This window comes from Notechis scutatus, chromosome 1, assembly GCF_049901735.1.
Source record: "Notechis scutatus isolate UNSWTSFEM ecotype Mainland chromosome 1, rNotScu1.2, whole genome shotgun sequence".
Taxonomy (NCBI): domain Eukaryota; kingdom Metazoa; phylum Chordata; class Lepidosauria; order Squamata; family Elapidae; genus Notechis; species Notechis scutatus.
The window spans coordinates 119,645,730-119,659,507 of NC_142009.1; the positions used below are offsets into that span (position 1 = coordinate 119,645,730).

The 13,778-nt window shown below is 42.6% G+C and overlaps 1 protein-coding gene across 7 annotated transcripts in view; it reads left to right on the forward strand.

Moving 5' to 3' along the window:
• Positions 1-1,936: 1,936 nt before the first annotated feature.
• The window catches only part of COL12A1 (collagen type XII alpha 1 chain), a 133,524-nt gene continuing 121,682 nt past the window's right edge, over positions 1,937-13,778 (forward strand). For 2 of the 7 annotated variants that reach the window (XM_087944546.1, XM_026665200.2), the window contains exons 1-2: positions 5,397-5,649; positions 12,633-12,743. In XM_087944546.1, coding sequence (XP_087800672.1) covers positions 12,668-12,743 — 76 coding nt within the window. In that variant the 5' untranslated portion in view covers positions 5,397-5,649; positions 12,633-12,667. Of the gene's footprint in view, positions 2,136-2,456; positions 2,480-5,396; positions 5,650-12,632; positions 12,744-13,778 lie in introns of those variants that run through there. The other 5 variants (XM_087944529.1, XM_087944559.1, XM_087944536.1 and 2 more) reach the window with 5 other exon arrangements.

Below are 13,778 nucleotides of genomic sequence, written 5' to 3' on the forward strand. Positions count from 1 at the left end.
CAACCATGAAGGGTCTTTCACTGGTAATGTGCATAGGGCCTGAGGGCAATATATGGTTGCTGTTGTACCTTCTGTCATTAGGACTAACAGCTCTGAGTCCACGGGCCTGGTGTGTGTTGCACACTGTCGCGTGGTGGGACACAAATTCTTCAAGAAGTGTGAAGGGTATAAAGCGGTGGCGACCCTTGGCCATGAAAGTGTCAGTCAACTGGAGCCACTTTTCAGTTAGCACCTACGGAAGTTTTCGAACAATTTTGTTCTGCGTGTCGACGTGATTGAGACAGGCAAGTCCCGGTAGGTTGGGATCCTGTTGTGCCATTCTCAGCTGGACAAGTATGTTAGCGAGGTCTATGATCCGGCGAGGCTTGTCAATAGGAACTTTAGGAAAACTGTTGTGGCTATCCAAGAGTGTTGCTTCTACGTCCTCAGAAGCACCATACAGTTCGTCAAGCCTTTTCCATGATAACCGTGGAAAACGTGTGTGAAGTCTTTTATTACTGGGCTAGGAATGGGACAAGGATGACTTTAGACCTCTTAGGAAGTGGTGAGTGGCCCATATTCTAATAGGTGAAACAGTTTGTCCAAATATGCACAGCCAGGTAGATGTTGGACAGTCTGGAGCTCTGGCACACACAGTTATACATGTTGTATCGTCCCTCTACAACTGTTCTTTTTATTAATATATGTATTTCTTTCTGGCAATTTCACTTAGCCCTAATGTATCAAGAACATCAATGTATCAAAGTGCTATCAAAAAGCACTTCTTAGCTGTTGTTTTCACAACTATCAGATAATAAAAATATACTAATATGCCATATTATGAAAAAAATGTATTATTATTGTTGTTGTTGTTGTTAATCTTTGGTGAGATTGACAGCATTTTGGGCTGGTTGGTAGCTCAACAGCTCGAGTCCTAACCAAGGACCTAGGAGCTGTTAAGGTAGCGTCGGAGGATATAAGCTGTTCCAAGTAGGGTGGTTTTTTTTGTAGAATCAGGGTATGCAAGTTTGATAAATTCAGAATTTCCAAATAACGAAGTAGCCCTTTTAGGTATTGCTCCAAGGGCTCCAATTACAATTGGATTAACACACAATTTCTTTTTCCAAAGTTGCTCAACTTCAATTTGTAAGTCCCGGTACTTTGTGATTTTTTTTCTTGCTGCTTGTCTTCAATTCGTGCATCACCAGGTATTGCAATGTCAATGTTGTTATTATTATTATTATAAATTATACACAAAAAACAACAGTGTACACAGCAAACGAGATGACTATGCTGGGTTTCGTATCACAAATCACTAGTCGAACACTGCCCAAGTGTTTAGGACTGCGTGATGTATCAGCGGATCATGCGAACAGATCCTATTATTATTATTATTATTATTATTATTATTATTATTATTATTATTATTATTATTATTATTATTATTATTATTATTATTATCTTTATTACTGTTATTATTATTATTACTGTTATTATTATTATTATTATTATTACTGTTATTATTATTATTACTGTTATTATTATTATTACTGTTATTGTTGTTGTTTGTTGTTGTTGTCTCTTTTATTCATTAAACATGAAACTCAAGTCAACTGAACATTTAAAAATGTATCACAAATATCATTGACTGGTGCTGATGGTTGATACGGATTGCTGCCAGCATCTTAGATATCAACCAAGTATCTTCTTAAAATGTACGATTGTTGTTATTATTATTTCAATTTCCTAATTCAATGCACAAAAATGAATGGATGAATGCAATAGCAATTATTAGCGCTAGGGTGCGCAATTGGACAACAAATTACCCTTGCACGAATTTCCTACACCCTCCTACTCCAATTCTTTTGTGGAAAGGTCGCGCAGAGGAGGGTTAGAAAGAAACCCTTCTGAATGGTGGGAAGAATGGAGCAAGAAAACGCGTGCTTAGCTACGAGAGTTCCCTGGATATAGCCGTGCAGGGAAGCTGGGACCTTTTGTTCTCCTGCGGGCGGGCTGTTTCTGAGGCTGAAGCCCATAAGCCCACCGCTCGGAAGATGCAGGAGCGCGGCTGGGACTGACCATCTCCAGGTGCCAGCGCAGCTAAAGCCCAGAAGCGGCGCCGAGGATCTAGTACTCGGAGGGGCGTGGGCCATCATGTACGTCGGTTCTGTGAATGTCTAGGCAAGAGGGCCACTCGTGAAGGGACGAGGGTGGCTTTTTCTTTCTTTACCCCTCTCTCCATCCCCACCCACCCGTTTTACACACACATCCCCCCCTGCAAACTATTCTGCCCCCCGTTCCCTCTCCTAACCACTGTGGGTTTAGCTGCAGGCGTTCATTTGCCTTGCGTGGCTGGATTGATACGCATCCCCGCCAAGCCTTCGGGCAGGGAGTCTCTTATCCCGGGGGAGGGAGGGGTTAAAGGAGCGAGGACCGTATTAAGAACGGAACTTCAGCTGATTTTCGCCGCGCGCCTTGGAAGTTCTGTCATCCCAAGCAGGTAAGGGAGGGGCGCCTATGGGGGGAGGGCTCTCTTGGGGCGCGCCGCCTTTGGACCAGACTGAAGGACTCGCCCGACTTCCTGGAGACCAGCTGTTGAATGCGCTGTTGATAAGGCGGCCGGGGATGGGAGGGTGGGAGAAGCAGAGGTAAGGGGTTGATGGTCAGATCTCCCGGTCGGTTTAAAAAAAAAAAAAGGATTGATAGTGGTATGGAGGGGTAGCCATTATTGGTGTGTCGTCCCCCCACCTACATTTCTTTCTGGCTAACCGGAGAACGTGGAAATGTTCCTCTTTCCCCACAATCTAGGCGGGGTAGCAGACTGTCGGATTTGTTCTCGGCCATCGTACCGTCTTTTTGTGACTGGGTGGAAGCCGATTGTGTGAGCGCGCACACGTTCACAGCCTTGGCGGAGAAGTGCGGTGGGGTGTGTGTGTTCCGATACCTAGGAAGTGCCTACGAAGGTATTGCGCAAACCCCAATTGCTCTAACCGTAATTCGAACCAGAACGGCTAAATGCTTTAATCGTGATGTTTTTGCACGGGGGATTAGCGATGGCGATTACCCGCCGATTGATTGTTCTTGAACGTAGTCCTGCAGTTTGTCTAAGTGTTCATAGAATCATATAGTGCGGGAAGGGACCTTGGAGGTCTTCTAGTCCAACCCCCTGCTCAAGGCAGAGAAGTACTTACGCTATCCCGGAAAAAAAAATGGTTGTCCAACCTTTAAAAAAAAAACACGTTGTGATTTGATATTGGCCGTGTGTCTTGTCTTGCTTCAAAATGTAATGAATTGGGGCTACTCGTTATATGAGTGCCTCTCTGTCCAAACGCCCTTAGTGACATTCCTTTGCAATGACCATCGCCCTCTACTAGGATGCTGTGTCGTATCTTAGCAAGAAATAAGTAAGTCCAGCTAAATTAGGAGGTATTGTTGTGACTGGATTGCCAAAACGCTTTAGCATCAACACTTCCAGGCAACCTCAGAACCACCTTTCCCTGTGCATTGAACTGCAACTCCTTAGCACGATTAGGAATTCCAAGAGTTGCAATCCAAGTGCAGCGGCAGTTAACAGTTTGAGTAAAACCGCTTAAAAGTGGGGAAGAGGAATCTCTACATCCAGGTATTCCACCTCGACTCTTTCAAAGGCCCCTATTGGTGCTGGAGGCAATTCTACCAGGGCGGAGTGCTTTTCAAATACATCGAACGGCTGGGCTTTTCTTTCGCATCTCGTTGTCTTCCGTGGCTGCTTAGTAGTACTTTTGGGGAGTCGGTACTAGTGTTTCCCACTTGTGTTTGCGTTAGTACTAGTATTAACTGTCAACGGGACGGGAGTGAATTGAAAAGAGATACTTTTCTTGCATGGGTGCGACAGTACTGGGTGCATTGACAGGAAACGCATATATATATACCGACCTTTGGACGCTGCCGAGAACTCTTAAGCCTGCGTTAGATTTGCACGTCTTTGCATTTCCTTAGGCAAAGACCGCAGTCCCGTTATGCAGCGCACTTATTGTAACCAATAGAATTTCCGAATCGATTGCTTCCACATGATACGACTTTTTTTTATTAGTCTTTTCTGATAAATAAATTTCGCGCGTATTGGCAACCAACGGCAATCGATGCGGCCATCGAGCTGAACCGTAAATCTGGAAAAGTTTTTCCGTCTCTCAAGCACCGGCCTCTGCTTTTCCCGCTTAATTCCTCTTCGAGCCACGTGCTGACGAGGAGGATATGCGCGGCGGGCACGGGAACCACCTCGCGGCCTACCTTGGTCCAGAGTCCAGACTCTCCCTGTAAAATCAAATGCGCCGGCTATGGCTGTTGTCTTCCCACCACCTCCCATCCCATGCCCTTCAATGAACCTCCCTGAGGATTTGATCCGAGATCTCACCTCCGTTCTTTGTAAACGTGCGGGAATCTGTACTCTTGAGTAAAAAGTTGGAAGAAAGCGTGTTAGTGGCGTTTGCGCCTAGACATGAGTGGGTGGTGTGGGAACCGGATAGAAATTCCAGTGTGTGTGTGGGGGGGGCAAAGGATGGGAAGGAGGGAAAGATGAAATCCCAAGAACAGGAAAGCCACGTTTCCTAGTTACTAGGTCTTCTGGGCGTTTAATTGCTCATCGAAGGATTTCTACCATGCCTTGTATCATTTGGGGGCTCTTTTCAGTATCAAGGCAAAGATGGAACATTAGCTTCGTCCCCCCGTCCCCCCCCATGGATTTTAATTTCCGAATCGCCAGTAAGATTTTGGAGTTTGCAGAAAGCGTGCGCGCGTGATTATGGGTTCCGATTTCGGAAAAATGTTTCAAACTAGGTTTTTTTTTTTTTTTTGCCTTAAAAGGCGCCATTTGAGCTATCCCCCAATCGAGTATTTGTCCAGCAAAACAAAAAACAAAAAAAAACAACCCGGAGGCTTTCCCAGCAGAAACCCAACGGCCCTCAGAGGCACACGCCGTCCTGGGTACCACCGAAACATCTTCGCCTTGGGGCTCCCTGTCTGTCTGGCAACGGTCTCGGCCAAGGGACTGCCGCGCCGGCTGCCGCTTGGCTCGGGAGCAGAGAAGAGCCAGAGGGCTACGTGTGTTTTTGGCTGGCCAGACGCTGCCCCCCTCTCCGCGCTCATTCCTCTCTCTCTCTCTCTGCGGCCCCCCCGCCCCCGCCAGCTCGACCTTCCATGGCGGGCCAGGCAATTCCTGCGCTCGAGCGGGCCTCCTCATGCCTCAGGAATGCGGAGAGGTATGCGCAACTTTCCAGAAGGCGAAGACCGGCGCTTCCCTTAGCCCCGCTGGAAAGGAGCGAAGAGAGAGCACAGTCATAGATCATCCCATGGCACCGATCCACCTTTCCCGCCGTTTCGTAACCGCGGAGACTTGGGAACAGCCCTCTATTAAGTAGCAAGATTGGGGAGAGGCTCTTCCCACTTGGTGAAGGCAAGGCTTCTCTGACGGAGCGACCCCATCGCAGCCGCAGCCTCGCCAAGCCGACCGAGCGAGGCGGCTCCTCTCAACCACAGCCGCTACCGCTGCTGCTGCTACTACTGGCCGCGCCTTAGCCCAAGGTGCTTGGAACTCTCCTGGTTCCTGGCCTCTCCAAAAGCGGCAGTTGCAGAGCTCCTCCTCGGGCAGCTGCCATCCATCCCTGCTTAGTGCCATCGCCGCCTTCTTATAAGGTCTGTGCGCCCGGCGGAGTCGGGGAATGCCGTCTCTCCATCCGCTGGCAAGTCCCTTCTGGGCAGCCCCAAGCAAACCTGCTAGGGCGTGTGGACGCGACCCACGCGCGCCTACACACACGCTTGGCGCGTGCGGTCGAGATTTGCAAACGGGTCGAGCCTACGCGTGAGGAAGATTTGCCCGCTTGCGGGTCTCCTGCGGTTGACGTTCGTTTTAGAAATGGGAATCCGGCATTTCAGGTTAAGGCGCGCCAAGTGCATTGCTGGTGTCTGTTTGAGGAGCGCGTTCGGACCGAACAACCCGGGGGAGTCATAGGCATTTTATTGCCTTTGCTTTCCACCCCCCACCCCCGCAAGAGCCGCGGACTATATCAGGAACGGGTGGCGAGAATAAAGGCGGGTGTCTTCCCGTGTGAGGTGTTTTCTCCCAAAGACTCCCGCCGTCTTCTCCGTTTGGCTTTTTGAGAAGTCTGCCTCGAACGGGTTGCTTTCTCCCGCTGGTGCTGCCTAAGTCTCCTTTGGCGATTGCCTGTAATTTCATGCAGAAGCTCTGGATTAATTCATTTCCAGAGAGAGAGTTCAGATATGATGTCACTTTCCTCTACTTCGTTTTATTCGTTTGACCGGTTGGTGTGTGTTGTGCGGCAGTAATTATTTTCCTGTAAATTCAATTTTCTTCTCCGCGCTGTATTTCCTAAAGAGCTGCTGATTTCTCTTGCCTCTCGCTCGGTCCTCCCCCCACCCCCTCCCGCCCCCCGAGCGGTGCAACAGCTCCTTATATGTAAATTTCTCGTGGTGCCCAGTCGTTTGGCTTTGGAGCAAAGTAGCACGTTTATTGTATTTGGCTTTGGATTTTATGCCATGTATGTTTATTGACGCAGTTTTTATTGCCCCCAAAATGCGTTGATCAACCAGCGAGGTCTGCTTTTGTTTGAGTGGCGCTGCGAAACCAGAACTATGCCGTCCCCGTTTCCAAAAGAAAGATCATTCAAAAAAATTTGCAACGGAAAGCAGAAGCATTTAAAAAAAAATCCGTTGTTTGGGTACGAGGTAGAGGTGTATATACTCTGTGGGTGAAAGGTCCAGGAGGAAAGTAACCGGGAGAAAAAATTAAAGTATTCTTCAGCGTCTTTCTTCCTTGGTTTTGTTTGGTCTTTGCGAAGGGTTTGTCCGAGAGAGGGCGCTCGAAGCCTGGAAACACGTCTTCGTCAGACGCGTAGATTCTCCTTTCCTTTAAATGTATTTTTTAAGCAAAAATGCGAAGTCGATTTTTCCGCCCGCTGTTTAAGTGTGCGAGCGTCTCGGCATGTGTGTCTGTCTGTCTCTGTCTTTTTGTGTGCATAAGTGATAGTGATGGATCCAAAATAGTAAACTGGCTGATCGTCTGGTTTTGTACCAAAGTCATTATATATTATCCTTAGAAATGTGTGCGTGTAATATGGAAATGGAACTGTTGACAGAGCATTTCATCTTGGCACTTAAAAAGATGATGTGTGTCTGCTTCCTCTTTGGAATGTCAGCTCTTGGCTCGGATCCAGCAAAGTATTGGTGAATTGTGCCAGTTTGGTTGGGCGATTTAATATAATGCTGTTTTTTCATTCTTCTTCAATTTTCTTTATACAGCATGAAGCTATTTCTTCCCTTCAAGTGGTAATCGCTAAATGATTTATGCCAACTGCTTGGCTTTGGGTAGTTTGGGTGTGGTATTGGTCTGATGATTAATATGTGTACTGCTTAATGAATAAGAGCACAAGCCAGAGAATGTTAAAAAAAATCAATTAAATTCTAGAACACAGGTTAATTTCCTAAATTAACAATATGAAAGTCTCAGCTTCAGTTTAAAGAGCCAATTTTGTGCTGTGGTTATTGTGTCAAGCTTGAAATCAAGAGACTCTGAATTCTAGTTCTGACAGGTGTAAAAAATCAGCTGTGTGATTTTGGGCCAGTCCCCCTTTCTCAGTTATAAGAAGCAGGCAAGGGCAAACACTTCTGAAATCTTGCCAAAAAAAGTGCAGGGACTTGTCCAGGTAGTTGCCCAGAGCCAACACTGATCGAAGGCACCCCAAATAAACACACTTAACTAGGTAATATTTACATCCAAATGGCGCTACTATTTCTATCTTTTGAGATAGAACACAGTCTGAAGCTCACCCAGTACTCAACAATAATTAACATTCATTAGATTTGACTATCCTTGTCAAAAATACTTGAATCATTGTCAAAAAGGAAGGTCACAATCTTGGGGAAAAGCTAACTACATTAGCCTATTAATTTTTCAGAAATAAAATCCGTTGATACGTATGGAACTTACTCTCCAATAAGCATTCATAATCTAGTCATACAAATTAAGGCTGTCCAAATCTATGTTAGATTGTAGCCCAAGACTGTTGAGCAGAAGTATATTTTTAAAAACTCACCTAGATAGCTGTCGCAATTAGAATTACTAAATCTCTCTGATGCGCCAAATTTGCCTTTTCTACTCTACTAATTTTTGACAAGTATTGATTGCTATTTAATCTAGATCAGACAATGGTTAAAAATGGAGTGTCCGTAAAAAGAGTAGAAGATTTAAAAATCTTAATTCACAGTGCAAACTATTTAAGTTCATAATACTGAATTCTACAACTTGGGTTAAATTATGTAAATCTCACACATTGGCATATGTTTTCTAGTTGTGAACGTTATTTTTCCCCCATGACTGAATTAAAGAAACAATGCCTTAAGTATCCATCTTGTTTTTCCTTTATGTTAGGATGTTTTAATAGAACCCAGGCGTATACTTTGATCCATATCTATAAAGCCCTCAAACCCTATTACATTTATTAGTAAAAGATATATTTTGAGATTTCTAAAGATGCAGTATTCTAGAAGGTTGTTCTAGAGCTCACTTGAAATTTAGTGCCTTAGCATTACCAATAGATTGTTCTGTCAGACAGCTAAAAAATAATTAGAAGGATTGCTGACTTCAGAAGAGATGTCAGTTTAAAGGTTTACAGGCTATGGCATATTTCTGGCCTGATGATGTAATGGGCTGCCTCCTCCCCACCATTCATCTTTTATTTTGGAGTTGTTCTTTCTCTGGGTGTATGTGAAGAAAATGATCTGGTTGAGTCTGGGGCTGTTCAGTGTCGGTGTCAGGTTTCAAGGATATGTTACATCCCCTTGTGTATAATTTGTTTCAGATTTTAGGAAGCAGGGAGGAGTGGGAGTAAAGAGGCAGAAGAGTAGCAAGAAGGGTGAGCAATTTCTATTACCCTTTCCAAACTACTGTCAGTCTTTCAAAGGTTATCCTTAACTAACTGCTTTAACAGTTGTGAAAAAGAAGTCAACTCCCAGTTGAAAGAGGCACTAGAACAGTGGTTCTCAACCTTCCTAATGCCGTGACCCTTTAATACAGTTCCTCACGTTGTGGTGACCCCAACCATAAAATTATGGCTCAGTTCCTAAGACCATCGAAAATATGTGTTTTCCAATGGTCTTAGGCGACCCCTGTGAAAGGGTCGTCCGGCCCCCAAAGGGGTCGCGAACCACAGCACCAGAAGCTTTTCTCTTGCAAAGGATCTTCATCATTACCATCCCTGGAGCTCATGCCTGTATTTTCTCAAGGGTAGCATGGTGGACAGGAGCACAAAGAGGGAGATATGCCTTCCCTTTCTGCTTGAACTGTTCATCATTCTTCTACTATCGCTGTGCACGTGTAAAATGCAGAATTTTAAATGCACTAGAACTTTAAAAAAAAATACCGATGGTCATGCAGGAAAGAGAGTTGCCAGTTTTATTATAGATTATGATTAGTCCATGCTTAATAAGACCAGTCACTTACCAATTGTTCAAAGTTACAAAAGTAATTGCAACCTGGATTCAAAAAGGTGATTGCAACCTGGATGTTTGCCCACCCCTTCACAATAATGTGGTCACATTTTTTGGCACTTGGCAACTGGCCTGCATTTATGGCCATTTGCGGTTTGGCACATTTATGTGACCATGATTTATGTCCCTCCCTTCCCAATTGACATTGATTGTTTATTTCTGATTTCCTGCAAAAAAATGCCTATTGCAAACAGTAGGTTTAATGACCACAGTGTTTGCTTTACAACTGTCAGAAAAAACTTTGAAAAACCGAGTCAGTCATGTGAAGTCCTGGTTAATGATTGGCATGGCTAATTTTGGACTGAATTACATTTGTAAGTAATTTGTTCCAGGGTAATATGTAATGCCTGTTCTTATTTTTTAATATTCTATGTATTTATTGAAATAGAACTGTATGGATTTGAGGATTCTCCAGGATTACAGTTAGTGGGCAGAGATTCTATCCACTCCTGGAAAAAGAAGAGGATGATGTCTCTTCATGGAGAGGATGGAGGCCTCTGCCCGTTTACTGCAATTTCAGAATGTTGTATATATTAGCTCAGTGCACTTAGGAGAAGATAGGAGATTTGCCAGGCAATTTTGAAGGGTGAGGCTACTCATTGTACAATCGGCCACACACTGAAGCTAGTTATGCAAGGCATCTTGGAACAACATTTAAGATAGGCAACTGTGGACTGATTTGTTTCCTTCATTAACTGGTGATGATATTTAAAGAAACACATGGTGAATTACGCATTAATTTAAAAGACTCCTATAACTGCATTGCTTTGCTGCCATTATCTTACTCCATAAAGCTCATTATAGCACAGGTATTCCTCACTTACTGACAGCAATTGGTTTACTAATGATTTTCATTGAAACTTACAATTACAGTGACAGAAAACTACTACCAACTCAAAAGATAAAAGGGTAAAAAGAAAAAATAGATGCAGAAAATAAAAATAAATACTGTATATAGTAAAGAAAAGAAAAGAAATATATGAAATGACTTCCCTCTTCATCACAAGTATAAACAATACATATCATCTTCTCTTAAAATAAAACAAATGATATTTTTCCCATATCCCATCTCTTATCTATAAGCACTTCTTCAAGCTTCATCATTTCAGTCCCGATGTCAGCAAAATTCCATTAAGTGTTACCAGAGATAACAATTCATTTTATCTTGATCAAATAAACCAACTTTACATTCCTCCTTTTTATTTTTTTAATAATCTTGATCTTTAGCCGATTTAAATAATGTTCTAGAACTGTTTTTTTTCCATTTTCTTTTCACCTTCTCACAAAGTTCAAAAAAGTTTAAAGTAAACATTTAACACACCCCTTTTATAAATCCAGTATAGGAAGATTATCCAGGTCACTGTCTTGGGTTGTTAGTTGTTTATCCCTTCTAATTATTAAGTTATCAGATATTGGTTTCTTATGTATGCCCAGTGTAATATATTTTTCTTTATCATTATTGTAATCATTTTGGTTTAAAATCCATTTTCAGATCCCTCTCAGATTTTATCCAGTAATCCTTGTTCCTCTTCTGTGATATTTTTTGAAACAGAATCTGTCCATAAAGGCAGATACTCTTAAAATTAACTTCTCAGTCCATTGTTCAAAAATATCATCCAATGTTATTTTGCTCCATACTGTATTTAGTAAGTCAAATCTACTAGTTATAAAGTTAAATGTTCTTCTCCTTTAATTGTAATCTTTAATTCCCTCTAGTTTTCTCTTAACTTTTCAAATCCCATCCTATCATTTTTTTAAAAAATATTAAAAACAAAAGCATTTTTACATAGGAAGGATTCTTATAATAATTATCAAATTTTATTTCAAATCCATTCATACTCTTAGTCCATTTGTAACTTCTTAAATCAAAATTCTAATCACCATTTTGCTTTTTGTTCCAAAAAAGTTTTTTCAAGTCAATTAAACTCATATTTAAAACTTCTTTTGCTGAAAGAAAACCTGCTCACCCAGAATTTACATTCTTGATTCAAAGTTTCCTAATAGCTAAAAAACAGTTAACAACCAATTTCTGAAAGTGATTAGAAAAGGAAATATGTAAATCCAATGTCCTTTTAGAGGCTAGATATCTCTATCTTGTGGTCTCCTCATGAGGAGTAGCTGTCTGGGGTGCTTGTGGGCAATCCAAGGTTCTCTTGTCTGGAGAGGAAATCCAAAAAGCCAGTCTACTCACTGGCTCTTTATTCCTTTGTGATTATTGGCTCTGCTTTTAATGAAACTGTTTTCAGTTCATCATTTCTTCTGAAGAAGTCCACTTACTGACTGCAGTTGGAATTGGCAACTTCATTGCTAAGCAACACAGTTGTAAAGTGAAATGTGACGCGAATGCACCAACTTACAGTGTCATTTACAGATGTTTGTTAACTCATCCTCCAAACCATCCATGATTGCCAAGCAACATGTCACATGATCATGACTTGTGACTTCGTGCTGGTTTCCCCACTGACTTCGCTTGTAGGAAGCTGGCTGTGAAGATCACAGATCCTGATCATATGACTGGGAAGCCGAGACCATCATAAATGGGAGAGGGAGATGGGCAATCAAAAAACATGATCAGGTAGGTAGGTAGGAAGGTAGATAGATAGAGTACAACGGTTGCCAAACACCCAAATCATGTGATTGCAGGGATATTGTCTGGTTGATCTTTTTCAGCACTGTTGTAACTGAACAGTTGCTGAATGGATGGTTGGTGAGAAAGAGCTATCTGTGTATCTATATATTTGTCAATTTATTCCTAGATCTGGAACAGCAAGCAGCGATGAGTTTTGGAGTTTGGAGAGAGTGGGAAAGTTCTTCATCGAAAAATTCTGACTTGGTGCAAGAAGAGGGGGAAAGGAAGGGTTTTTTTTGCTGGAAAGGAAAGTTGATTATGGTGGAGAAAGTGATGTAAAACATTCTTTTCTATTCTGACAGACCTGAGTAGAGTAAGGGGAACGAAGGAAGTTCCTACCAAACTGGAGTGCACAAATTGGTGAAAGCTGATCTTGAACTTTCTGTCCCTCCTTGCTATATGATTTTCTCCCTTCTCCACTCCGCCTGCTTAGGAAAAAACCCCCACTGTACTAAGTCTCTTATTTTTTCTTTTCCTTTTTTAGAATTATTCATGTGGTTGTGATATACAGCAGCAGCCATGAAGATAAGGCTCTGTGCAACAGCTGTAGCTGTCCTATGTGCCATTCTCCTCCTTCGTTCAATTGAGGCTCAAGGTAAATAACTCTGTCCTTTTTATTCCATGAAAGTAATGGTGCAGAATTAAACAAAGCAACAGTTGCTCTCTGGGGGTGACTTGTTTCATATCATCCTCTCTCCTTTCTGTTCTCTTTCTTTCCGTAGTTCGTTTATTTCTATAGAGCAACTTCAGCAGAGTTGCTCTTCTCTTTCCTTTGTTTTGTTGTCTTTCTGGTGTGCTGTCCACACTCGATCTCCATTGTGATCTTGGCCCTCCACTGCTGTTCCTTTTCTCTCCACCTTTCTTTTGAAGGGTGATTAGAGAGGGAAGATTCCTGTGCCAACTTGAAACTTCTCCTTAGTAGTAGGAGAAGCCCCGAAGCACTTGTCCACACCCTCTCAATGCTTAATTGCTCTGCTTTGTACTGCAAATATATATACAAGATACATGTGTCTGCTTTTTTTTTTTTAAGTATTATTTTGAAGCATTTATAAAATAAAGCACTCCAACAAAAATCTGGCTGCCTGTGTGTTTTGTTTGGAAGGGAAGGGGAAGGGAAGTCCTCTTCTCAGTGAGTCAGTTCATTTGGGACAGAGCAAGGAATGAGCAAGCCTGGCTCCTGTTTTTGGAGCAACACCAGGGTCCCTTGGGACACTCAAAACTTTCCTGCTTGGGCTCCCACACAGACTGAGTCTCAGTCAGCACGTTGGATTAACCATTTGGAAACACTGTACAATAGATTTCTCGCCCCGCCCCTCCTTTTAATCATACAAATTAAATATACTTTCTCATCTACTTCATATGTAATGCCTTCTTCTTATCACTTTACTACTTAAACATACACCTGGCAAAACCTTTTCTAGGGTTGGAGAAGTAGTGGCAAAACAAGGACATTTTGCTATTTCAGCTGTTCTCCAACCATCTCATTTTTCCTTGAAAATGTTGGATTGCCAAATTTGTCATTGCACTGCTCTGACCTTTTTGTACATGAAAAGAGATAATGATTTGGATGGAGCTCTTGATTTGTATTGTGTAAGTATATATTGTTCTTATATGTTGGGGAAGTAATGCT